The 25,522-nt window shown below is 36.0% G+C and overlaps 1 protein-coding gene across 3 annotated transcripts in view; it reads right to left on the bottom strand.

Annotated features, from left to right (window-relative positions):
* LOC115440531 (probable 3',5'-cyclic phosphodiesterase pde-5) overlaps positions 1-25,522 on the bottom strand; it is a 33,393-nt gene that overhangs the window by 4,537 nt on the left and 3,334 nt on the right. Inside the window, exons 2-10 of one of the 3 annotated variants that reach the window (XM_030164877.1) lie at positions 11,377-11,486; positions 8,478-8,603; positions 7,472-7,519; positions 6,969-7,099; positions 5,342-5,416; positions 4,353-4,514; positions 3,262-3,438; positions 2,723-2,943; positions 1,952-2,236 (exon numbers count right to left, since the gene is read on the bottom strand). In XM_030164877.1, coding sequence (XP_030020737.1) covers positions 1,952-2,236; positions 2,723-2,943; positions 3,262-3,438; positions 4,353-4,514; positions 5,342-5,416; positions 6,969-7,099; positions 7,472-7,519; positions 8,478-8,603; positions 11,377-11,464 — 1,313 coding nt within the window. In that variant the 5' untranslated portion in view covers positions 11,465-11,486. The remainder of the gene's footprint in view (positions 1-1,951; positions 2,237-2,722; positions 2,944-3,261; positions 3,439-4,352; positions 4,515-5,341; positions 5,417-6,968; positions 7,100-7,471; positions 7,520-8,477; positions 8,604-11,376; positions 11,487-25,522) is intronic. The other 2 variants (XM_030164880.1, XM_030164882.1) reach the window with 2 other exon arrangements.

Raw genomic sequence — 25,522 nt, 5'->3', positions numbered from 1 at the left:
GTTCAAATGTGGTGATTACACTGTATATCTCAGCTTTATCACTTACCACCTACCTTATGTAAGCACTGCGTAGATTTAAGACTACTGACACTAAATGAATGTTATATGTCTCGTAATTTTAAAGCGTCTGTAATTTAAGATAGAGAATGTCGTAAAGCTGTAATTTATTGATAATATTTAACATAGATAACACAGATAACCTATATGTACAGAGATTCAGGTCTCATGTGAACTTTACATTGTAATCGGTGACGCAAAATGAGATTATAATATTTATTTGATCTTGTGGCCCTTCATTTGGGGCACGCAAGTTAATGTGTGGCCCTAGGTTCAGCTATATTGTTTTAAATCGAAAATATTGCTTTGTTGTAAAAATAGTTACGTCTACAACTTTGCCTTCGTGGTTAGATCTATATTTATTCCCTTCCGATGCGCCTTGCCCTTACAGGGAATACCCGTGCCGCGGCGGCGTGCTAAGTACTATGAGTTTCCTAACTAATCAAAAAAAATCATATTATGTTATTCCGTGAATAGATTTAGTTGAAATAAAGTTTATATGTTACACGTAACATACCTTCTAATTTTCTAGTGAATATATTTGGAATCCAACCAGTTAAAAAGACGTGACGCGCAAACAAAAAATTTAATTTACGATTTTATTATAGACTAGCTTTTGCCCGCGGCTCCGCCCGCGTTACAAAGTTTTTCGGGCTAAAGTATTCCGTTATAAAAGTCACGCTATATATGTTCCCGGGAGCCTATGTTCTTCCCAGGGTCTTAAACTGTCTCCATACCAAATTTCATCTTAATATGTTGGGTAGTTTTTGAATTTAACACGTTCAGGCAGTCGGATGCAGCGGGGGACTTTGTTTTATAATGTATTTTTGTAGAACTTTTTAAGAGGAACAATCCCGTCATACATCATTGTTGCATAACTTTAACTGTTTAACAGCGCACGCAACGGAAGCTCTCAAAACTAATAAATTTTCCCCGTTTTTGCAACATGTTTCATTACTGCTGCGCTCCTATTGGTCATAGCTTGATGATATATAGCCTATAGCATTTCAAAAACAAAGTGCTATCCAACACAAAAATAATTTTTCAGTTCGATCTGATAGTTCCTGAGATTAGCCATTACTGCTCCGCTCCTATTGGTAATAGCGTGACGATATATAGCCCATAGCACTCCACGAACAAAGAGCTATCCAACACAAAAATATTTTTTCAGTTTGAACCGGTAGTTCCTGAGATTAGCCATTACTGCTCCGCTCCTATTGGTCATAGCGTGATGATATATAGCCTATACCACTACATGATTAAAGAGCTATCCAACACAAAAAGAATTTTTCTATTTGGACCGGTAGTTCCTGAGATTAGCCATTACTGCTCCGCTCCTATTGGGTATAACGTGATGATATATAGCCTAGAGCACTCCTTGAACAAAGGGCTATCCAACGCAAAAATAATTTTTCATTTTGGGCCGGTAGTTCCTGAGATTAGCCATTACTGCTCCGCTCCTATTGGGTATAGCGTGATGATATATAGCCTATAGCACTCCACGAATAAAGGGCTATCCAACGCAAAAAGAATTTTTCAGTTTGGACCGGTACTTCCTGAGATTAGCGCGTTCAAACAAACAAACAAACAAACTCTTCAGCTTTATATAATAGTATAGATATAGATTTAGGCATAGAATTTTCTTCTGCTATCACATAACGACAAAGATCTTAAGCCTTATTTACTGTGCTAATAATATATGTGTTGCCGACCCCAGTCTCAAGCAGGGAGGATGGTCAAGAGACCATTTTTAATACTGGATTGATCGAGTATCGAATATTTATAGGCGTAAATAGAGCACAACTGTTCTTTCCAAACAGAGTAATATATAAATTGTAATCAGTCTATACTAGTATACTAAGCCATTAAACCGTAAATATACAAAATTACGTACCTATTAAATCTATAATCCGAGTAAGCGTCGGGTATGTTCATGGTCTCTCCAGACAGCGCAACGTATCCCGCTATTCCTCGGTTTATGGGCATCCTGATCTCCTTCTTCTCCATGTCCCTGTCCAGGCCTGGCTCGAACTTCAAGTCAAAGACAGTGGAGACCAGCTCCGAGTTCCTGTAGTCTACTAGGAAGAGGGACGCCCGGTCTGCATTGACGAGTCTTTGTGCAAACTCGAGAATACGTTTTATCAGCTGGTCTAAGGAAACCATTTCTTCGAAGATTGCCCTAGAAATTTTTAATATGTTAGTTTCAGAATACTTTTTGTTTTTATGATCCATATTTTAATTTCTATTCAAATATTAATCAGGTCAAGAATATAAACACAACGTTTCGTATCTGATTGCGCTAAGTAATAAATTTTATAATTATGTATAATTTGCGTTGAGGACATTGTTACTCGTAGGCCACATCTAGCATCGTCGCATTATGATTGGCACGAGACCGTGAAATGTGACGGCTTGAAAGAGAATTGTAACCAGTACGGCCCCTATATGAAGCATTGGCGAAAGGTGAAATTTTCCGAGAGAGAACCTGACAACATATATGTACTAGTATGCATAAATACGGTTTGCAAATGGTTCTAATGCTAATTAGATTCTACATAAATTCTTTATAGGTAGGAAGTATCGGTAGGAATTGGGTTATATGGACCCTTCGCCACTGATACGAAGATAAATGTATTAATATTTGAAGTCATAACTTCCCACTTACTTAACAACATCGAGCAGAAAGTCGGACATATTCCGCTCTCTTTTCTTGTCCAGGTACATGTTACAGTAGTGTAGCGCAAGGCTCCCCCACACCACGAAATTGGAGCTGATCTGCTCCTCCAACTCCTTGAAGCGCTCCCGGATCCTCCACATTTCTATTAAGTACCCGGTTTTTCCGGATTTCGTGAGGATCGGTTGGTACATCACGTGGTTTCCGGTTTTCTACAATCATATTTAAAAATGTGTAACACACAATTCTCCAGCTATTAAGGCTAGCATGTTGCTTTTTAACGAGCTTCTTCTTCTACGATATCTTTTTAAGTATTTCAACAGGTTTAAATCGGTCTTTGGACCTGATTCCAGATCTGTATTTGATGATTGCTATTAACAAAAAAGATAAGCCAGAAAAACATATATTACATAACCACAGATTACTAGAGGGAATATTTAGATTGATAACATCTGATGTCATAAAAAATAACGAAAACCTAACTGTCATATTACGTAAATTATCATGCGACAAAAATCTTTTAAACTCACCCCGGCTTTAATGCCAAAAGTCTTGACGAGTGATGTAGCCATCTCCGGGAACTTAGCAGGGTCGTCGGTTCTTGAAAGTCGTCGACAGGTGGCGTTTTTAGCGATTTCCAGGACCAAGGCAACTTGTTGCTGCTCAGCTCGGAGAAGGATCTTTGGAGCTGGTTGCTTTTGCGGCGACTTAAAAAAAGTGATTAAGCTGTCATTGTCAGTGCAATTACTGGCTTTATGACATTAAATATCTTCTTGAGGGCTGATGTTTGCAAGATATTGCATTCAGTGTTAACTGACGGAGTGATTTACCATTTAGGTACTTCAACGCTACGAGTAGATAAACGCCAGTCATCATTTATTTATAGACAAAATTTCCACCATAAGTTAATTGAGTAGCACGTCACACATAGGTACATAACAATACGCCTTTTTCCCTTTACAGGGGTAGGTAGAGGTGTAACTCGGCCATAATTCGCAAGCTATGTTAGGTTCCAAATAATAGGACTATTGCCATTTACCGAGCACATTTTCAGACTCAGAGGTAATACTGAGTACGAAACACAATATCGCTTTATCCGATTTAGGATTCGAAACTGAGACCTAAGCGTGATAGTCTTACTATGTCACCGAAGCAGTTATCATACTAATTTTTTATTATTAACGAGCAACTTAAATAACGAAGTATGTTTTTAGTATTTTATTTATTTTCATAAAACGCGCCGAATATAATTACGTCCTATTTCCTATGCCTTGTGTCTTAAAGGTTGTTTTTCAAAAAATGTATATATATTTTTTACTGCTTTGAATGACGAAACGAACTTGCCGTTCGCCTGATGGTAAGCGATACAACCAACCATAAACAGTAGAAACACCATCCAACACCTTGAATTACAAAGTATTGTTTGGTATTCCACTGCGCTCGCCATCCTGAGACGTGAGATATTAAGTCTATGTCCAGTAGTTACACTGGCTACAAAGTCCTTCACACCGGAACACAATAGTGACTACAAACTGCTGCTGTACACACAGAAAATCAACGATTTTATTATATGTATAGATAATGTTTATGATTGATGTATTAATCTTTTTTGTAAGGTTACCTTCACATGATCCATTTTAAAATACTGCACGAATGTGGGGTGATCCGGGAACAATTTGTAAACCCGATAGGCGTCAACCCCAATGCAGGAAGTGATACATTTCGCGAGCTCCCAGAGGACCGTGTGCTCATTCGGATCATCCTTCAAGTTTTTAAGCAGATCCTGAAAAAATAGTTTAGTGTTGCTTTAAGAAGATAAAGGTGTTTCCTAAAAAAATATTTCATACAATATTGAACGTTAATTCTGTTTAGTAACTAATTATCGACGGTCTTATAGGATTAGATCTCAACGTTTATTTTTCTTTTTGTGATGCGCGCCAACTCTTTTCTGTTATAAACTCCCTTTAGTCTATTATTAAAGATAATAAACAAATCGGAGATTAAGCTTTTCACTGTTTTCTTTACGTCAGGAACTTATAGAATTAAATCAGATTTCATTTAAAACTTCAAAATTAATTGAAATTAAACTAATTTTTATTTTTCTCCCGACGTTTCGAAGACTGCAGCCTTCATGGTCACGGGGGAGACTGAGGTGTTGTTCATCCGTAAAGTCAAAGTTACAATATCTACCTACATTTTACAATTATACAACTTTTTTAAAATTTTTTAGCTGTTGGTGGTCCGATTATTCAAAATTAATTTTCTTATTCCGCCAATTATTTCCCTTATTTTTTTCATTACAATGTGGGATCACAAGACACATTTACAAGCGTGCTTTGACCGCTTTTCAAACATCAGGATCCGCAAGCTAAATCGTCAGTAAATTCAAAATTACATCCCAATCTGGGACCCAAACCTGAGACCGGAAAATCCAAATCTCACACCGCGAGACCAAGAGGAACAAAACAGCCTCGGATCACACACGATGCCTTAAATTAGAGTACTGTAATTACTCTCCCATCGACCACAGCTCGGCCATGTTATGGCGGATCATTGTTACACAGCCGGGTCGGTTAATAACATGACAACAGTTAGCATGCAGTTACCTACCATAAATATATGTTTATAGCATCCCGCGTCCTTGTACGGTCTCTGTAATGTCTTATTGTGTGCTAATTGATTCGTCTGTAACAAATAGATGTAATGGTTTGTACGAAATTTTGTGCTGATACAACTGGCATAGTAACTTGAGATAATTTTAGGTTCATGGTACAGCTTCAAGGTTGATGCATATTTGACTGTTTTTTATATAACTAATTCTTATCCGATCTTCTTAATCACGGGACCTTTAAGGAAGCGGTGTAGGTAACGAAAATTTGGCTGAGACATTATAAAATGTCGGACCGATTCTGTATGAAAAGTACTTGGCTTAACGTAGATCGGTAGATGTATTATATTATTAAAACTGTCTTAGTTTTAAAGCTACACACCCTAGTAGTGACCATAACAAAATTACATTGCTTTATTTATTAGTGCCAATCTCACATGCGTTAACGTAGAAAAAGTCGACGATTTTCGAGAATGTAGCAAATATAACGTAGTTTAGGACCTTCCTACAGGACTTTAAACTGAAAGATATTTACTTTATTAGTTAAAAGGATACTGAACATACACCGAGTGGGCGACCTTGTATAAATTAATCGCCAACAAGAAAGTAGAATAGAATTGCGCTATAACTTTATTTCATCGGCGATAACCAGATAACTGATTGTATTGGCATATCGACTCAATGAACACATTGTGTGCTATCACCAGTAAATTGCACTTTTTCAAGTCGTGGCTGCTGACGTCGCATTCAGCGCGTTCAACTAACGTGTTCTCGTAACTGCTTTGGCCTGATTGACGCTGACGCATCGAAATCAGCTTAAATAGTTATATAAGTAATTGTAATAGTTGTTTAGAAATAATAATAATTATTCTTATACGTTGTTTTGACGTATCATAAGTGCAACTTTGTTCGCTTACGTGATAAATAAAGTATTTTATTTTAATCTATCGAAAGATTTATGGTTATAGATGGAACCTCGATCAATCACTTTGGAAATAAAAAAATATTCTAGAATTTCTAAGATTAGAGAAGTAAAATTAGTTAATCGAATACAGTGGAAAGACCACGGTCACTCTTTCCAAAGAGAATTAGTGGTTTTATCAGTTGAAAAATGGAATTAGTTTTTTGACATCCAATTTATAATTAAGATTGACTACATAAAAAGACGTAAATTTTGGTTACTATTTCAATGTTTATAATAAGAAATTAAAGAGACTGGTTTTATAAAAAAGAGAAGTCTTGGGTCACAACTATGTGCAAATTCACACATTGATAAAACCGTGGCAGAGATCCATAGGTATGGTTCTGAATTGTTACTCAAGCGCCGTAATCTGATGTAGGTCCATCCGATTTTAAACTATTTTCTTAGCCTAAATATAACTTAATCCTTAAGGTAGTAAGGACCACGATGAGAGAGTCGGAAAGTGTATATAAGTCGTAGGAGTATAATACTTTAAAAAACCTATGTTTCTAATTTTCCCGCTTAAATCAAGTACTTCTCATACGGCCCTTGTAATTCTGAAAAAATCCGAATGTAGAATATTTTGAATAAAAATTGGGTGATATATCATGTACCTGCCCTGCGCCGAAAAAAACAGTGCGTAACATAAAAAGAAATGCTACTCTTACACAGCTAGTTTTCATCTTCTTTGCGAGCCATTTCTCCAGCAGATCCTGGTCAACCCGCTCAGACACGTAGTTATCCAAAAACTCTTTATTATTGTCCAAATATTGAGCCACATTCTCTTGTTGTTCGCCTTCTAGAAAACAATGTTAAATCAACATTTCCAATCTTTTCATTTAATCCATACTTTTGCATTGTTTACATAATTATCGATTGTCTGAATGATTAATCGATTGACAGGTAACACCGCTGAATTTAAAAAGTCTAAAATATCTTTGCACGCGATTTTCTTACATGACGTATATAAGAGCACTATGAAAGGATTCCTTTAATGCATGTCCCAAGGGAGTGAAATTCCATGGAGTCAGTAAAGCGAACAACTAGCTTTAGAGGAAATTCGGCGGGTCGGATACTCCGACATAACATCGCTTCCTTTAACACGGATCGTAAGTATTGTGTAAGTCTACGATAGCGAAAGGAAATAAATATCAAAATTGTGTTAGTCTACCTTTAAACGACGCCAAAGACTGAGCCTTCATGCATTTTGAATTATTGCCTGAAAAAAAATAGTTATCTATGAAATGCTATTTAGTTAATGTCTTGAAAATTCGAGAATTATAGTAAAATTATTCGAAGTGAGCAACCATTGGAGGAGTATTATTATTTAAATTATCTCTATTTGTTATTGTAGTTTACGAACTGTAGAAATGTTTACACATATTAAAACCTACGTTCTTCTGTAAGATATAAATACTTGTGTATTATTTTACATTCAATGTGAGCGAAAGGCTTTTCATCTAATTAGATTCGCAAGCAAACGCTTGAAGATTATGCTTCTAATTGGAACTTTGTCTAATTAAATTAAGGCGTATTAGCTTTGTGTCACCATTTTCTTACTCCCAAACATAATGTATACAATATGCATTTTACCTTTTACCTTTTACCAATTTATGCGTCATTTTCTATAACTATTACATTCATACTAATGCAATTATCGAAATACATCATAATCCTCAGGACAGTGTCCTTGACCCCCATGCTATTTTGAACCTATATAAATAATCTATATATCATGCGAATGTCTTTGGCAAACTGTTTTCATTTGCTGATGATACTGCTGTTGTATATCCGGTGACACTTGGGTGGTAAAATTGTAAAACATAAGGCACTAATATGACCCCAATATTTACAAAAATGAAAGCAATATACGATAACACAAATGGGTGCTGTAAATACTACATTTGTAAAATAACACTATCATACTTCAGCTGGCAATTTGTGCACCACGGTTAACAACCCTTCATATAATAACCTCACAAACTTTATATGTAAAAATAAAGTAATGGAATTTAAATCGTATGTGTAACTGCCCAAATTTCAATTTATAGTTTACAATAGAGATGGAAGAGCACTGTCTCTTAATACACGTATTGCTATATTTAAAAAGAGACGACATAACCTCTAATTGTGTATATTTGGTTGGTGCAAAAAAAATTATTTTATTTTTATCATACCTCCCATTTTCTTCGCAGTCCTGACAGCAGACCAGTCCAAGTACAGTGGGTGCTTGACCATGCACCCGGCGTGGTAGCGCGACCACCTATGCTCGGAAGACTTGTGGACTACTGGAGTGTTGTTACCTGCACCAAGTTTTTTTACGAACACTGTAATGTGGCTACAGCAACCTCGTGGTAAATGAATGGAGTCCATAATATCGATTAACGAGTGATGACTATCCTTGGTCAGTCAACACAATTATAGCCTGTTCGAAACCATAAATTCATGTATTGATCCGGAATCCCTGATCGCGACACACTTATAAGTAGGCTTACCATACGTCCCGGTTTGACCGGGATAGTCCCGGTTTGAGATCCCTGTCCCGGCGTCCCGGTCAAACTTGAACAGCACCGACACCCCAACCAATCGTTCCCCCGCCGCGCCGCCCGCGCCACCCGCGCCAAAGATGAAACAAAAGCGAGCGAGAACGAGTGATACTGACTGCAGCAAAATGAAAATGAGCCTCTTTCTCTTCTGCGTCCCGGTTTGACTCTTCGTAATTATGGTAAGCCTACTTATAAGTATATATTTTGTGTATGGTGATCGCATTCTGCACGAATTTAAATGAAATAAATTATTTAGAACCTGTAACATGTTATATATTTACAGATTCCGTCAATATTAAGTTAACTACTCGAAAAGCAGTTCTCACCGAAGAACGCGCAAATAACTGGTCTGCTTTTTAAAACCAGTCACGGTGTAAAGTACAGTGCATGACAAAAATAAATGACAATGACTCATTTATTTACTCGCAAAATAGTTTAATGTTTACGAGTGTACCACCATCACCTTTCATTTTTGAGATAGTAAGCGAAGTGGGCAGACCAGTCCACGAGCAACACCCGTCCACTATGACGTATGTGTCAGTACTTGTCCTCAACCATGTTGCAAGGAAGTGACGAATACGCACATTTCGCCGCCACACCACCGCAAGCCCAAGAAAGCAAGTATGTAACACAAGCCGCTTACAAATCCTTACATATTATAAAACAAAGTCCCTCCACCGTCTCCGTGAACGCGATCAACTTAAACACTACCGAACATATTTTCATACGGTATTCATAAATGGACGGAGTGATTCAAGCGATGGTTATATTATTATTAATGTTTTGTGCAAAATAGTTGACGATGATTGTTGAAGTCGTCGGAAAAAATCAATCATATTTCTCGTACAGAACATAGGCAATAAATAGATGTTAATTCTCGCTTGTGGAGAACAAATATGGTGTTTATAACTGATTTCTTATGTTTCCGCGAATGTTAAACACTGAAATAAAACTATTTTTACGGAATTTATAGAAAAAACCACGATACAATTCGTAATAATAGTTTTATTTCAAAGGTATTGAAGCGTTATAATTACTGGCCATTATGAGGTCGTCTAATATCAGAGTGTTGAGTGCGGTGCAGTGCAAAAACAGTAGTTTGAAATTCGTGATTGACATGATATACTGCCTAATCAACTAGTCAAGTTTAAAAAGAATGATTTTTATACGTGCGCGACAACGTAACCCCGCTGCATGTGATGGTAAGTGAAGTGGGGTCCAATAGAGTGTCGACTGGCGAGAGATGATTACCCCTCAGCAGTCGACACAATTATGCCGGCCTGTTGGAACCGGATATACAGGCTGATCTCGGAACGCGACACAATTACCTGAGCGACTAAGGCGGGTTTTAATGCCTTGCGCACGGTGGTCGCTATCCGGGTGGATATAAAATATATCTCACCACTAGCAATGGCTACTTATTATTGTATTTATAATTATCAATTTGCGTTGCTGCAAACGGATCATAAGACGTAGCTCTCGAATACAGGAGGATAGCTTCTTTCTAGCGAAGATTGGAATCATCGCGAAAAACGGGTAGAATGAGGCCAATTAACGTTTACATGGAATATGAACAAGGCACCTTCTCCGAGCTGGTTCCAATGTTTCATAGAATTGGTCGGTTTATTGTGTCCATAGAACATTTATCTATATAATTAAATATCCGGAAATACAATAACACCCCTTGCTAATAAGTGGGTGCTTCGAGTGATCGTTTAGCATCAAGTGATTCACAAATGCTAGTTCCCAATATTGCGTTCTTCCCCTTATCTTTATTAATATTATATACATCTTATTTAATTCATATTTTTTGCCAGCCCGAACTGGCTTTTTTTTTACTTTTTGTCTTTCATTTATTTTTTGTCCAATATAAAATGTCTGCAGTTATATAAGCGACCTAATTTGAGTACTAATTAAATATCCTCGTATACCTTGACTTATCATAAGTGCAACCATGTTTACCTACGTAATGAATAAAGCATTTTATTTAATTTTATCAGAACATGTATATCGCGAGAAGTAAACAAACATACAAACTTTCTTTAACATGCAGCAATTAAAAAGTTGCAGTCGTGTAAATAAAATATAGAGTTTCATTTTAGCATAGAAAAGTTTGTTCCGTGTACATCAGGTGCAGTAAAGTGAAGCCCAAGTGTAAGTTAAATGAGAAGACGTGAATAATGATCCGCATGATGATGATCAGCCCAACGTATGATTAACTTTTATTCAGAAATGAAAACTACGCTAAAGTATTAATTTATAAGAGTATTATTTACAAAATAATAGCCATATTAACCCTGTCTATTGCTGAGCACAGGCCTCCTCTACTACTGAGAGGGTTAAGGCCTTTATCCACCAATAGCCTAGTGCGGGTCGGCTGACTGCATATACTTCCGATATTACTTTAAGCGAATTTGAAGACCTACCTACGTTTAGTTAATTCCTTACAATATTTTCCTTTTCATGTTTTTAAAGAATTACTTTAAAAACAATCAGCACGGTTAAGATGCATGATCAGCGATATATTTACCAGAACAAGCCGCATCTCCATTTCTGATGGGGGGCAGCAGCCTCGGTGAGCGTACCTCTGATCTTCTCAGGGGGGTTCCTGACTGCATACTTACATCAGAACTGGTTCTACTGCAAGGTTTAAACATTAAAGTTCAACCGGTTGTCTAAAATCGTATGTTTGTCGTCATCGACCCTCACAGGTGCTATATTTTTCCATTCATCATCATCATCATTGGGTAATCTAATCAGTATACAGGTGGGTGTTTATTGCAACCTAAAGGTGTTTCGCGAGTCAGGAATCATTAATCATTCATCGTTAAATTACTAAATAATTGAGAAATACGTCGATATTTTGTATATGTTTTTTTGATCCGTAAATAAGGTATATTTTTGAGTTCACCACTCAGTTAAACTTAAAATCGGTTCCCGGTATAAAATGTTATTCTATGTTTACGCTTCTCTATCAATGAAAGTTCAATCAAAATCCTCTCAACAATTTTTGGAAAAAAGCAAACAAATAACAGCCAAAAATGAAACTAGAATTTATGTTTTTAACATCGATACGAATATACGATGCCTACAAAAACTGTGGATAGTTTCCAAACCTTTTACGTACAACTAAACAAATAATATAGTATAGACACTGGAAAATTATTAGAATATTGATCCGTGTAGATTAAGATCTTACGCGCCTATCATACCGTTTCTTGTTTCGTGCTAAATATTAAAATATATATTTTTTGATTCCATAGGTCGATTTTCATAAAATAAACAGTCAGTACGAACCGAGATATCGTTATTAGATTTAGTTACGGTAAGTGGCTTTTGGATGAAATAAGATAAAATATTTTCCAAGAAATAAGCATTGAAATATGTTCAGTCATAAATAATCTTACATTTCATTCGTTATGCTCTTAAGGATATGAGCTGCTGAACTTATAAGATACGCATGGCAAAGAATTAGTACAACGGGGCCGCGGTATGGTGTCGAGTTTGAAACTGAAATGTTTTATTTAAAGTTTATAGAGAGATATTAATAAAAACCCACTAAATGTTACTCAAAATACAGCTTTATATATTTCAGTAACTAGATTTATAATCCAAGGAGTAGTTCTGGCGTGATGCGTTATAAACAAACTGACCAACCCAATTTCGCCAGAAATATTTAACTTTCTTCCACTTATTACATTTTTACTAGTATTTTTTTTTGCAGAAGTAATTAACAAACATTAGACACAGGTCTATAACTTCTTTATAAGATCCGTTTGAAACATTATTTTACGGATCCGTCGCACGCGAAGATGCGCCACGACCTATCCTTTACTGCCCTTGTACGCAACTAAGCGATTATTTATTGACTCCATTACTATAATGCGCAAATATTTGCATGAGTTATAAATTACTTCCATCGGTCGAACTAAAAGGCGCCCGTCACGATACGGTAATTACAGTTGATTACAAAACCCATGACACTGAAAATGATTAATATCCGCTAAAATTACTTAAAACTAATAACGCAGACGAGTTAAGGTCATTGGACATCTATCATAACTGAAATTAAACCGCTAGGAACCAAAAAATAATAGCTTTATACACGGGTTGATAAGTTTTGGCATGTCTGTTTTATGTTTATAGGTATGTACATTAAATCTATAGGTTAAACATTGATTTCGTAAGCGGCGATAGCCTAGTTGGGTGTGGAATGGACTGCCGAGACGAATGTCTGCAGGTTTAAATGCCTAGAGCACACACCTCTGACTTTTCTAAAATGATGTGTGTTTCTTTTGTGAATTATCGCTTGTTTTAACGGTGAAGGAAAACATCGTGAGGAAATTTGCATACCTGAGAAATTCCCTATTGGAATTTTGAGGGTGTGTGAAGTTTACCAAACCGCATTAGGCCATTGTGGTGGACTAAGGCCTAATCCGTCGCAGTAGCAGAGGAGGCACGTGCCCAGCAGTGGGACAGTATATAAATACAAGGCTGATATTATTATGTATTATATGTATATGTAATTATTTAACTTAGCTGTCGATTAAAATTAGGAAGAGATAAAAAAATATACATATTATTGCATATAAAATACTGCAATACAAATTACAAAGAAGAGTACATTGCTTGTATTAGTATCTTATTAATCACTTTCTTGAAAATTCTGAGGTCCTGGGTTCGATCCCAGGTCAAGCAAATAGATATTGGGGTGTTCTGCTCATAATCAACCCAGATTAGAGTCTGGGTAATAATATTAGAATATTTTTCGGTCCGATATAGTGATAGGCTCGTCCCCTATCACATTATGGGACGGAGGATATAGAAAAATGGTTGCCCTGGTTACAACTCTGCCTACCCCCTAAGGATAAAAGGCGAGATATGAGAGTTAAATAAATATAAAGTGAAATGATTTTTGGTTTGAAAGCATTTTGGAAATCGTTTATGTTTGTTAAAAAGATTTAATATTTTCTTTTTAAGTTAAAAACCGGCCAATTGCTAGTCGGACTCGCGCACCGAGGGTCTCGTACAAACCTGTAGATAAGTAAAAGTTCACTCATCGCGACAATCGAGTCATAGTTATAGTATTTTATTGCAAAATGCAATCCATAACATTACAATATGGAAAGCGGGAGGAGCATAAATTAAAGACATAGGTCTAAAAATGTACGGATTTCGCAATTTTTCCTTTATCTATACTATAAGACGTTGCTTCGTACCAAATTTTAAGATTCTGAGTTCACGGAAAGTACCTTGTAGGTTTTGATTCCCTCGTGAGTTTCGAAAATTTGCTTGTATCTTTTGATTGCGTCGGCTTAGAAGTTTGATTTTTTCACAGCTCTAAGGGATAGTAGACCACAGTATTTGATATAAATTTCAGCTTAATACCCTCACGCGTTTCTGAGAAAAAGGGTCTTGACAGACGGACGTACGGACGGATGGACAACAAAGTGATCCTATAAGGGTTCAGTTTTTTTCTTTTTCGGTACGGAACGCTAAAAACCGGATGTAAATTAAACCTAACAGAATCATTCCTAACATATTTGACTTTGAGAAGCGCCATGCTGCATGTTCGAAAAAATCAAAAGATATATGTAAGTAGCTTAATAAAGCTGTACCAAACCCAACACAAAGAATCATCAAAATCGTAGAAACATTGAAATAAATATTTAAACCGGACCGTGGGAAAAACAAACATCGCTGATCAAACATTAAAAGAAAAAGATTAACTGAGTAATCTCTTTTCGAAATCATTTTAAAATTATAAGTAGAAAATAAAACTATTGGAATAATTTTACAAACAATCTAAATAAATATAACGGTGAGTACTTGCGTGGACACAACCAGTGAAGATCATATACCAGTAAATTGCTCTTTGGTATCCAGTTAGCAGAGACTATCAAATAAACAACAAAGAACAGTTATAATGAAACTATTGGAGCATCTTGACGTAGCCATCACCGAGATACGAATGCGTGCCACAAGATGTATTCTATACCTTGCTCAAGGTTGCTGGGCAGAAATTCAATCTGATGCAGAGCAAGCACACTGGGCTCGCATCAATATTATGACTCTCTATGACATGGGTACCTTCTCAGCATTCGTCGAATTATTGAATCTCCAAATACCAATAATATGGTCTTGTGACTTCTGAAGTTCCATATTACCAGTATATCAGTTCTCGTAAATGATCATGCAACGCTGTACTGGAATCGATCTATTTTCACATACAGGACTCTTCTTGCCAATGAGCTTGATATTGTGATAGCAGATCGATTGTCGCGCCGGGAAACACTTGTTGATGTCACCATTCCGCATGACGATAACTTTGTTAAGGCCGAAAAAGATAAAATGTCTAAATATTTAGACTTGGCACACGAGGTTACTAACATGTGAGACGTCTCTATATGAGGGACTCTACAATTATTGTATCGAATGCCGTTTCTGTCCATGTATTGATATTAAAGAGTATCGAACAACATTTTTTTATTGCTTTAAATGACGAGACGAGCTTGCCGTTCGCTTGATGGTAAGCGATACGACAGCCTATAAACAGTAGAAATACCATCCAACACATTGAATTACAAAATATCGTTTAGTATTCCATTGCGCTCGCCATCCTCAGACGGGAGATGTTAAGTCTTATTATGCCCAGTAGTTACACTGGCTACAATTTCCTTCAAACCGGAACACAACAGTGACTATACACTGTTGCTTGACGGCAGACATAAACATTGCGGTACCCAGGCGGACTCTCACATTTTTTTATTTTATTTTGTTTATTTATTTATACATATATTATAACAACATAACAGTTAATACTAATGAGATGTTATACAGATTTAATCTTAACAATTGATTTCAATACATCTATGAGCCATTTCAGTGAATTCTGACAGGTTACATATAAATATATCCAAGTTATGGGATATAGTATTAAGCAATCGTATACATATGAGAGACCTACAAACAGTACATCTCCGGAAGCTCTCGACTGGCCGTCGTGTCAGAGGCCAGATGCAAAAGGTAGTATTGCTGGACACAGCACGCGTTGTGACGAGATTCCTCACTTTAAATCCCTAACTGCCAATGGCTTGGGTGCAGAGTTTCACCATCGGACGGTGATTTTTTATTGTTATATGCATTGTTATTTTTAAGATATGTATAATGTTAAAAATACTCGTCTACTGAGAAGGCTTTAGGCCTTTGTCCAACACGCTGATTAATTACGGTTTGGCAGACTTAACACACTCGAAAATCTTTTTGGAGGACTCTCAGGCATACAGTTTTCCTTACAATGAGCAAGGTGACGTGGTCAGTCGTTCGAAAAAAAAGAAGGAAGAAAAAGGGCGCGAAACTGAACCGGCTGGCCAGCGGACCACTGCGTTGGCGATACACTTTTGCTTACATTTTGCTTAGGATGAAGGATCGGACGGACATTCACAATCGTTGTATTTCACCAGCTATATTTTTATGTTCTTGCTCTTTTGCTTATTTGTTAACTAATTTAATTAAAATTTATGCCTTTTAGTAAATAAGTTGAGTGTTTGTTATAATTGCATACTAAATACTAATTTAGTTTTGAGTTAATTGTGAAACAAATAAATGTTGTAAACTCTAAATATACATTATTATATTTTACTACCTGCAACCGAACGAATGCGTCATCTGATGCTAAGTAATTTGCAACTGAAAATACCCTGGAATGGAATTAAAGAGATTAATGGATGATGATAATCAATTTGGACATTTGGAAGTTTCAGTCACATCTCGTTAATTTACTATGGGGATAGGTGACAGTTTCGCTTGAATCCATCCATCCATTATGTGGATGATGTTTACAGCGTGACTACAGCTTTATATTTTGATCCCTTTACCGATTTTTGAAATCGACTAGTGTTCGACCGAAGTTTCAGCGACGGCTTTGACTTATACTTCGGCGGACAATTTGGCTAAGGCCGATAAAGGTGAAGAGGTTAAGGTTGCTAGTAAGTACCGAAATCGACCTAATAAATAAATAAACATCTATAGCACATTATATGTAAGTATTTTAAAGTGTCTATATCAATATCTAGAGTTGATTAAAAACGTATTTCTATAATGTGCCGTCAATTAATCCTTTAATTTTAAAGTTTTAAACATTCATAAAATATAATGTATCTTGAACTATTGTTATAATTTTCAAGGATTCCGCTTGGGCCAAAAATTGGTCTTCGATCGAACTTGTTGGTGGTGTTTTTACCGGGGCTCGGCAAGGTGTTTCTTTTTATCCGTGCGCGGCAGTGACCCTACAAATGATGCTACGCAAAGTGAAGCTCAAAGAATGTGTCGATCGTCAAAGATACAAGCATCCCCAGACGGTCCGCAGTCATAGGATGTTATAGTTTATATCCACCCGCATAGCGACCGTACATAAGATGTTAAAACCCACCATTGTTTCTTTTTTTTTCAAACGATTCTACCTCCGACGTTTGATTTCTATCGAAATTTTGTTATATCTGTGTTTCGCATTGGGTGAGGTGGGGGAAGGAGGTTCCGCTATTTGATACGTAATTCGGCCTCCCCTCCCCCAACCTACCATAGCGGTCCGTGTGTCCCGTTCCGGGAGCAGCCTGTATATAACCGGTAAAACAGGCCGGCATAATTGTATCAACTGCCGAGGGGTAATCATTTCGTGTAGTCTACATGCTATTGAAATCCACTTCTCTTATCATCAGATGCAAGGGTTACTGGGCCGTTCATGTATAAAAAGCAAGAGAATCGACCGATATATAACTGAGCAGATGTAAATTCATAAAGATTATTTCTTATTATGGTGTACTGATAAATGTCGAAAACTAGTTATCGAATTTTATCGCGTCTTTTTAAATTATAATATTCTCCTGACGTTACTGTTAAGTAATTACTTTCATCCCGCGATCCGTAATCATCCCGCGCCGCGCTGTATGGATCAAGCCACCTGCCAACTTGTTGCACCGGTTCAATTCGTTCCTTTTGCCATTTTATAATCTACATTTGATTAGTTCACCGACGAAGCTACCGTAAAGTGTAAAGTAATTGTATTTCTTATTGTAATTGTATTATTACTGAACTTCATGGCCATCTAACATAAAACTCATAACCCAGTAAAATGTTTGTTAATGTAAAATAAACAAATAATTAATATTTTAAATAGATTTATAAACATAAAAAAGTAAGTATCAAAATAAATAGTAATTTAACTAATAATAAGTACCTAAATTGCGTAATATTTTCAAACAATTTTAAATAATCCGAATAGTAAGATGTATGTTACATTTAGTAATCACACATATGCAAGATGAAGTAAGTATATGATGAAAAATCTCGTTCCGAAGGGGCTAATACCAAAAACCAGTAGGTAAGCATTAATCTATCAAAAAACCTCAACCACTACCCCGTCCAACAGAAATTTCGGTCCATTTTCGCTGAGGAATCGATCCTTTATAGGAATCAGTCATTATTCGGTGTAAATTCAGAAAGGCAGTTGAGCTTGCATTCAGAACCTCCCCTATGCGTCCAATAAAGCCGTTGCGAATGAGTGTCGATCCAACGCTCGCCTGTTTTGCATCATTCTGCACGGCTTAATTTCGTGTGACGAAAATCCCTAATATAATAAAAATGGCTGATTTGTTCATGGGAGGACCGTTTTGTCCATCGAACATATTAGGCTGGAATACTATAGATTGCGGTCAAACTGTGATGACAGATAAAAACCTCGTCACTAACACATCTTCTGATACGTGCGAAACTATGTGATGATATTTGGAGATGAAGACCGCCGAAGATTTATGTATGATCCAAGTTCAACGTTAATAATAAGAACTTTATTGCAAATAAACACGTGAAACGTATAAAATTAACTTGATATTGCATAAAAGTGTAGTGTAGACAATATTTATCAGAGGTCCCCAAACTGGGCGGTGCCTATATCTTGGAGTACCAGCGTGGAATGGGTATCGAGACTTGGGCCTCCTTTACACAGAATAAGCTTACTCTTACTTGAAGCGGTGATAGCCTAGTTGTTCGAACGGACTGCCGAGACCAATGGCCGCAGGTTCAAATCCCAAGGGCACACACCTCAGACTTTTCTAAAATTATGTGTGTATTCTTTGTGAATTATCGCTTGCTTTAACGGTGAAGGAAAACATTGTGAGGAAACCTGCGCACCTGAGAAGTTCTCTGTAGGAATTTTCGAAGGTGTGTGAAGTCTACTAATCCGCACTAGGCCAGCGTGGTGGACTAAGGCCTAATCCCTCTCAGTAGTAGAGGGGACTGTGCCCAACAGTGGGACAGTATATAGTCTAGGGCTGATATTATTATTATTATTAAGCTTACTCTATCCTAAAAAAGTACTCAATGTTTTTTTTTTACCGGAAAGAATGTATCCCATAGACGGAGTGGTAAGCAACAACTAAATCCTTATCTATATCTATACTATTATATCGATACCGGAAATTTCAATTGGCGTAAGGGACATTTTGGCGAAAATGAGTTATATATATTGCCGGATTCGGCTTTTCGAGCTCTATCGATTGGTATATATGAAATAATTCTATCTTTAAAAAAAATACCTTACGCCCTGACAAATTTGATATTTTGAAGCTAAATATTTGAGAAAATAGGTCTTATGAGACATGTAAAAACTTCGGGCTGGCTTAAGGTACATTTTTCCAAATAACCTAGGTAACTTTGGACCACTATATTGCAAAGTGCATTTACATCCTTAATTTTTTTTCCAATATCAAAAACAAGTTGGTCATATTTGTTACCTTACTTATTATTGTCCGTTACGACCCGGTTAACAATAATATATGTCGTAATTTAATAAGGGCTTAAAGGTCTAATATTTTTTTTTATGTCCGTTACGACCTTAAATCACGGGTATCGGAGGCAATTATTTAGAGATCCTTTGGCATCAAGGAGGGCTCAATGCTGCAGTTGCATCTAATATTACCGAAGCGGCAGCGAGGACTGTTTTGCGAGAGATAGTTGTTATTGTTGTTGAACCTCTAAGATTTCATCAGCTTGTAGGCTCTGTGCTTTTATCGGAACCTTATATTGATAAAGCTTCTCACATTATTTTACATACCTACATCATTTTATCTATGGGTACCATTGGTTGTTATCAAATTGAATCTGTTTCAAAGATCGACGATTGGGATTAGGGAAAGTTTCCAGAAGGAAAAACTACGTTCAGACACTTGGCAGTAAGAAGTATCCGCCTACACAACACATCGGCTTCTGCCTTGCTCCCGGTCACTCTCCATGGTGTGATTCAACACTCAAAGTAAATAGCTCGATTGATGTCGAATTTAGAACTACTACTAAAAAAAAGGTGCAACAAAAACATTTTAATTTCACGTTGATTTTCTTTCTGTTGACGAAGATTATTCTTTAGGCAGTTCTGGAGTCTGGTTCACCAAAAACATGCAAATAACGAAAAAATAAAACGAAATTATTAAGAAGTAAGTCAATCATTAAATATGCGCTTAATAATAGCAAACAAAGTTAAACTTCATAAAAAAAACGCAAGGATGCTGGACTGAGTTGAAATTGATTGAAAATGAAATGAAATTAGATCAAGTAAGAGAAGAAAAAAATATTATAGAAAATTATACATTAATTATATATTAGTCTTTACCAGATAAATGCTATGAAATATCATAAAATAAAGGACAAAGGTTATTTGAGCATTTTTTGAACCACGATACCGGCGAGATTAGATTGTAAGATGTAAATAACCAAGCATTACTAAGAGATAAAAATGCTAAACTAGTAGAAAGTAGAAGAAGCCTAACATAAGAATATTATATAAATAAAGCTGAAGGATCAAGACGTAAAGCACCAATATTATAGTGAAGAAGCAACAGCTTATTTTAACTCTTTTAAAACACTATGTGTAGTTTCATCGCACTAATGCCAGAAGAATAGTTAATGTCTTTTATTGGCACAAGAATATAGAAATATCACAAATTTCTATAGAATTTATCTAGTAAACTGTTCAGAAAATTCTAAATTCATATGAGTAAGAAAGTATTCATTGCTATAAATTTAATAATAATTTATAATATACGTTTCCATACGCCAAAATAAGACAAGTGCATACTCTGCACAAAAAAGAAAACGAAGATATGTTAAGAAAGGACGAAAAAAGGAAATTGATTTTCATTTGCGGAGAAAAAGCTAGCTATCAAAGATTTAATATTTACTTGATCCCAGAATTTGATCTCAAAGATATACTAACAGTAATTTTTGGTTAACACGAAGTGCTCACTACCCGATATTATGGGGAGAGCATAGTTCTATACTACTCCAGAAAATATGCCGTTTATAACTGCACATACATTCTATGAGAGCCAAACTAACATTGGACATTGTTTCTTGTAGAGAGAGAGAGTGGTAGACGTGATAAACGTGGAGGTAACGATATTGCCACTTGTGTTTGTGAATTCCTTCTTAAAATTAATTACCGTTCCATCGAAAATGTTTATTATATTGCGATTCTTGCCCAGGGAAGAATAAAAACTAAATAATGACTACTAACCGCAGTCATTTTTTGAAAATTACTGTCAATATTCAAGGAGTACAGATATATTATTAATTACCTAGGCATCAATACATACCAATTGATTCTATGTATGCCGTTATTGAACGGGAGACCAAGCGAATTATCATTTGGGCTACAAGCTAATGGCCAGCATACGCAGTATCGGTAAGAAAACGGGCAAAACCATACCATAAAATATTTTGGAACATTTCTAAACATAATTTCAGAACAGAACATAATATGATGTCTAAAATTTACACTGAAATTACTCAAAAACACATTTAAAAACGATACGAACAATGACTTTGAGCAATCATAAAGATAAAATTGCAGAGATGAAGTATTCTATGAAAAAAGATGAAAATCCCCAAATAATAGCCTTAGGTGAGAGAAGAAGAAGGATTTTTTAGTAATGGGAAATTTCAAGGTAAAAGATAAAAGCCAAGGAAAGGAAAAGACGAAGAAACAATTGCTGAAGTTGTAGAAAACCAAGATCCCAAGATCATAGTTTTGCCGACATTGTATGGAAATCGTCTTCCTATATCAGTGGATAAATTTAATGATTTGAAAAATTATGCAATAATATGCAATTATACCGAAGCGTATTCACAAGGAATACCTAGAGCCACCATTTTTGGCTTTCGGTAGAGATGCTCTTCCCGAGACTAATGCGGAGGAGGCTAAGGACGATGAATAAGTATTTTCATACTTTAGAGTATTTGATCTTTCGTTACCAAATATGGGTAAAGTGTGCCAGAAATTCCATTGATTTATAATTAATATTGTTTGTGTATTATGTTAATGATTTTTATTATTTTGATACTTGATATTATTTTAGAAAATATGAAAAAATATTATGAAAGTTTGTACCAAATACTGGATTAGGATTTTTTTTTATACAGGAACATTATTTTTCATTATAAGACTTGGATTTGTTCTTAGAATGATATTTTTATTATTCGATTTACTCTAATAAAAAGACAATAAAAATGTAGTAAGGGTTTTATTTTTTAAAATTGTATAAGTTTGGACCTTCTATTACCCTTCACATTTAGGTAATGTGACATTTTTTACCTAAAACGCTAGTTTAATTTGTGTAAAAATGTCCTTTACAACCTATGCAACCTTACTAAGCTAAGGGTGTATAGGCGTTTTATTCATTTTTGGTGGGATGTAAGGGACATCTATCTTTGAAAGTAGTGGCCCTACGTTAATTTGGATAAAGCTAATAGATAGAGCACAAAAAAATAGATCAGTGGTCCCTAGACACCTTTAAAATCCGATTACAAATGAAAAAGTTACAACGAATTTAAGACAAAAAAATATGTGTTTTGGCTCTCCTGAAAAGTGATGCTTTGTCCCTTACGACAATTGAAATTTCCGGTATCGATATATAAAGGTGAAGAGCGCGTTTGTTTGAACGCTCTCAGAAAGTACTGATTTGAATGGAAAAAACTTTTACTTTTGGGTAGCCCATTTATTAAGGAAGGCTATATAGGTTATAAAATATTACGCTATGGAGATAGAAGCAGAACACAATGAAAAACATTGCAAAAACGATGAAAATTTATTCATTTTTAGAGCTTCCATTGCGCGCTGTGTAAACGGTTAAAGTTACACAACAATCATGTTCGACGGAATTTTTAGTCCCAAAGAGTTCAAAAAATATACTTTAAAACAACCTGCCGCATCTGTCCGCCTGCCTAAACGCGATAAACCAAAAATTATCTAACGGATTTCGAAAAAAAATGATATGGAAATAGTTTGACACCTTGGGACGAACATAAGCTTCAATATACCGGGAACATATATATCAGGACTTTTACCTCGGAAAACACTTTCGCGCGGGCGAGGCCGTGAGTATAACCTAATATATAAAACAATGCCCCCCGGCGCGTCTGTCTGTCTGAATACTACAAACTACCAAACAGATTTCCGTGATATTTGGAATTGACAAAGTTTGAGACCCTGGGAAGGACATAGACTGATTTTTATCTCAGAAAAATATATAGCGGTACTTTAATCTTGAAAACACTTTCTACGCAGTGAAGCCGTGAGCAAATGCTAGTTTAAAATAAGAAAGAAATTTTACAATAATTATTACTATGATTACAACGTAATCATGATAACCTTTCACCAAAACGCACTCAGTTTTGTTAATAACAAAGATTATTATATTCCTAACATCAAACCAATTAATTTATTCAGCATGACGTCCTTTGATTAAAAGGGGTTGATTTCGCCCACCGCGGTGATCTGCTTTATCAATTGCATGCGAGCAATAAGCTCGTCTGTTTATACAACTGCCCGTAAACAATAAATAAATGGAATTTTAAAACACTGCATGGCACTGCACTGCCCTCGTGATTTTGAGATGATAGATTATCTATATATATAAAAATGAATCCCTATTTCCCTTGGTCACGCCATCACGCGTGATCGGCTGGACTGATTTCACATTTTTTTTTTGTTGTGTTTGTTATTGTCAGGAGAAGGTTCTTATGAAAGAAAAAATTCAAATAATTGCGCCGAAAATTTAAGAAAACTTAATGAAAATATTAATTTTATATAACTGTCAATTGTTTGAAATAACTGTCAGTGATTGACAGAATGCACGCTGCAAATTCATAGTTAGACGGTACAACGTCTGTCGGTTAACTAATGTCTTATATATCTTGCGAAATATCACAAGTCTCGAGTAAATTCTATCCGAAATTTATTGTATTTAACAGCGAATGTAGATAGTGTTGTTTTGCTACTGTATATATGGATAGATTAGACTATTATTTGTGTATCGTAATAATATTATAAATGCAAAAGTTTGTGAGGATGGATGGATGTATGTATGTATGTTCCTCTTTCACGAAAAAACTACTAAACGAATTTGGATGAAACTTTACGATAATATTGGTTATACATCAAAATAATACATAGGCTACTATTTATAATGAATTTGTCTAATTTGGTAAATATAACGACACAAATCAAGTAAGTCGGAAAAAAAATCCCGGAAAATTCCTTCACGCGGGCGAAACCGCGAGCAAAAGCATATATATATAAAACTAATCCAATCGTTACTTTATGCACATAATTATACTTAAATAGAATAACGCTTTTCTCTTTCCAAGGGTAGGCAGAGGAAATGCACATTTTAACGCACTCACGCCGTTTATAACCAGAGGGACAGCCAATGTAACTAGTGCACTCATTTTCCGCCATGTGTATTCCATACCATGATGTATTTTTTTATTGCTTTGAATGATGAGACGAGCTTGTCATTCGCCTGATACTGATACGACCGCCCATAAACAGTAGAAACACTATCCAATACCTTGAATTACAAAGTATTGTTTGGTATTCCACTGCGCTCGCCATCCTGAGACATGAGATGTTAAGTCTTATTATGTCCAGTAGTTACACTGGTTACAATGTCCTTCTAACGGGAACACAACAGTGACTACACACTGCTGCTTGGCGGCAGAACTAGACATTGCGGTGGTACCTACCCAGGCGCATTCTCACATGTGAGAGACCTACCACGAGTATATTTATTTAATGAGAGGCATTTACTCAGAAGTTCTGAAACATGCCTTAGGTCACATATCGCCTAGAAAACCGGTATTTAACGCAACAGGTACAGTGCTGCCTGGGGCCAGAAATAGACAATGCGAAGATTACCAGGACGCGCTGTGAGACAAAAATTATGAAAGATGTTTCTCACCTACGTTAAAGCATTATAATGAATACATAATTCCTGAAAAGTTGTCTATAATGATCTACTAGTATAAAATACAATGAAATAAAATTATTTTTCGTATTTTGTCGCGGTTTATTATGACTTTCTCGACGTTTTGAACACGTAACTTTAGCCGTAGCGAAGTTAGCCTTCATGGTCAAGGGGGGAGGGCAGAGAGACTGAGGTGCTGGTTGTCCAAAAAATCAGTTATAATATTTTACATTTTTCAATGATAATTATTTTATTTATTTATTTTTTAGTTCTTTCTGTTGCGATCTATAATCTACGCAGATTGAACTCACAGTGTCTTGAAGTCTAGCAGCCGTCTTTTTGGTTCCGTTTTAAGATTTCGGAACTACAGAACAAAATCAT

This window comes from Manduca sexta, chromosome 27 (assembly GCF_014839805.1).
Source record: "Manduca sexta isolate Smith_Timp_Sample1 chromosome 27, JHU_Msex_v1.0, whole genome shotgun sequence".
Taxonomy (NCBI): Eukaryota; Metazoa; Arthropoda; class Insecta; order Lepidoptera; family Sphingidae; genus Manduca; species Manduca sexta.
This window is presented reverse-complemented; position numbering and strand designations above follow the sequence as displayed.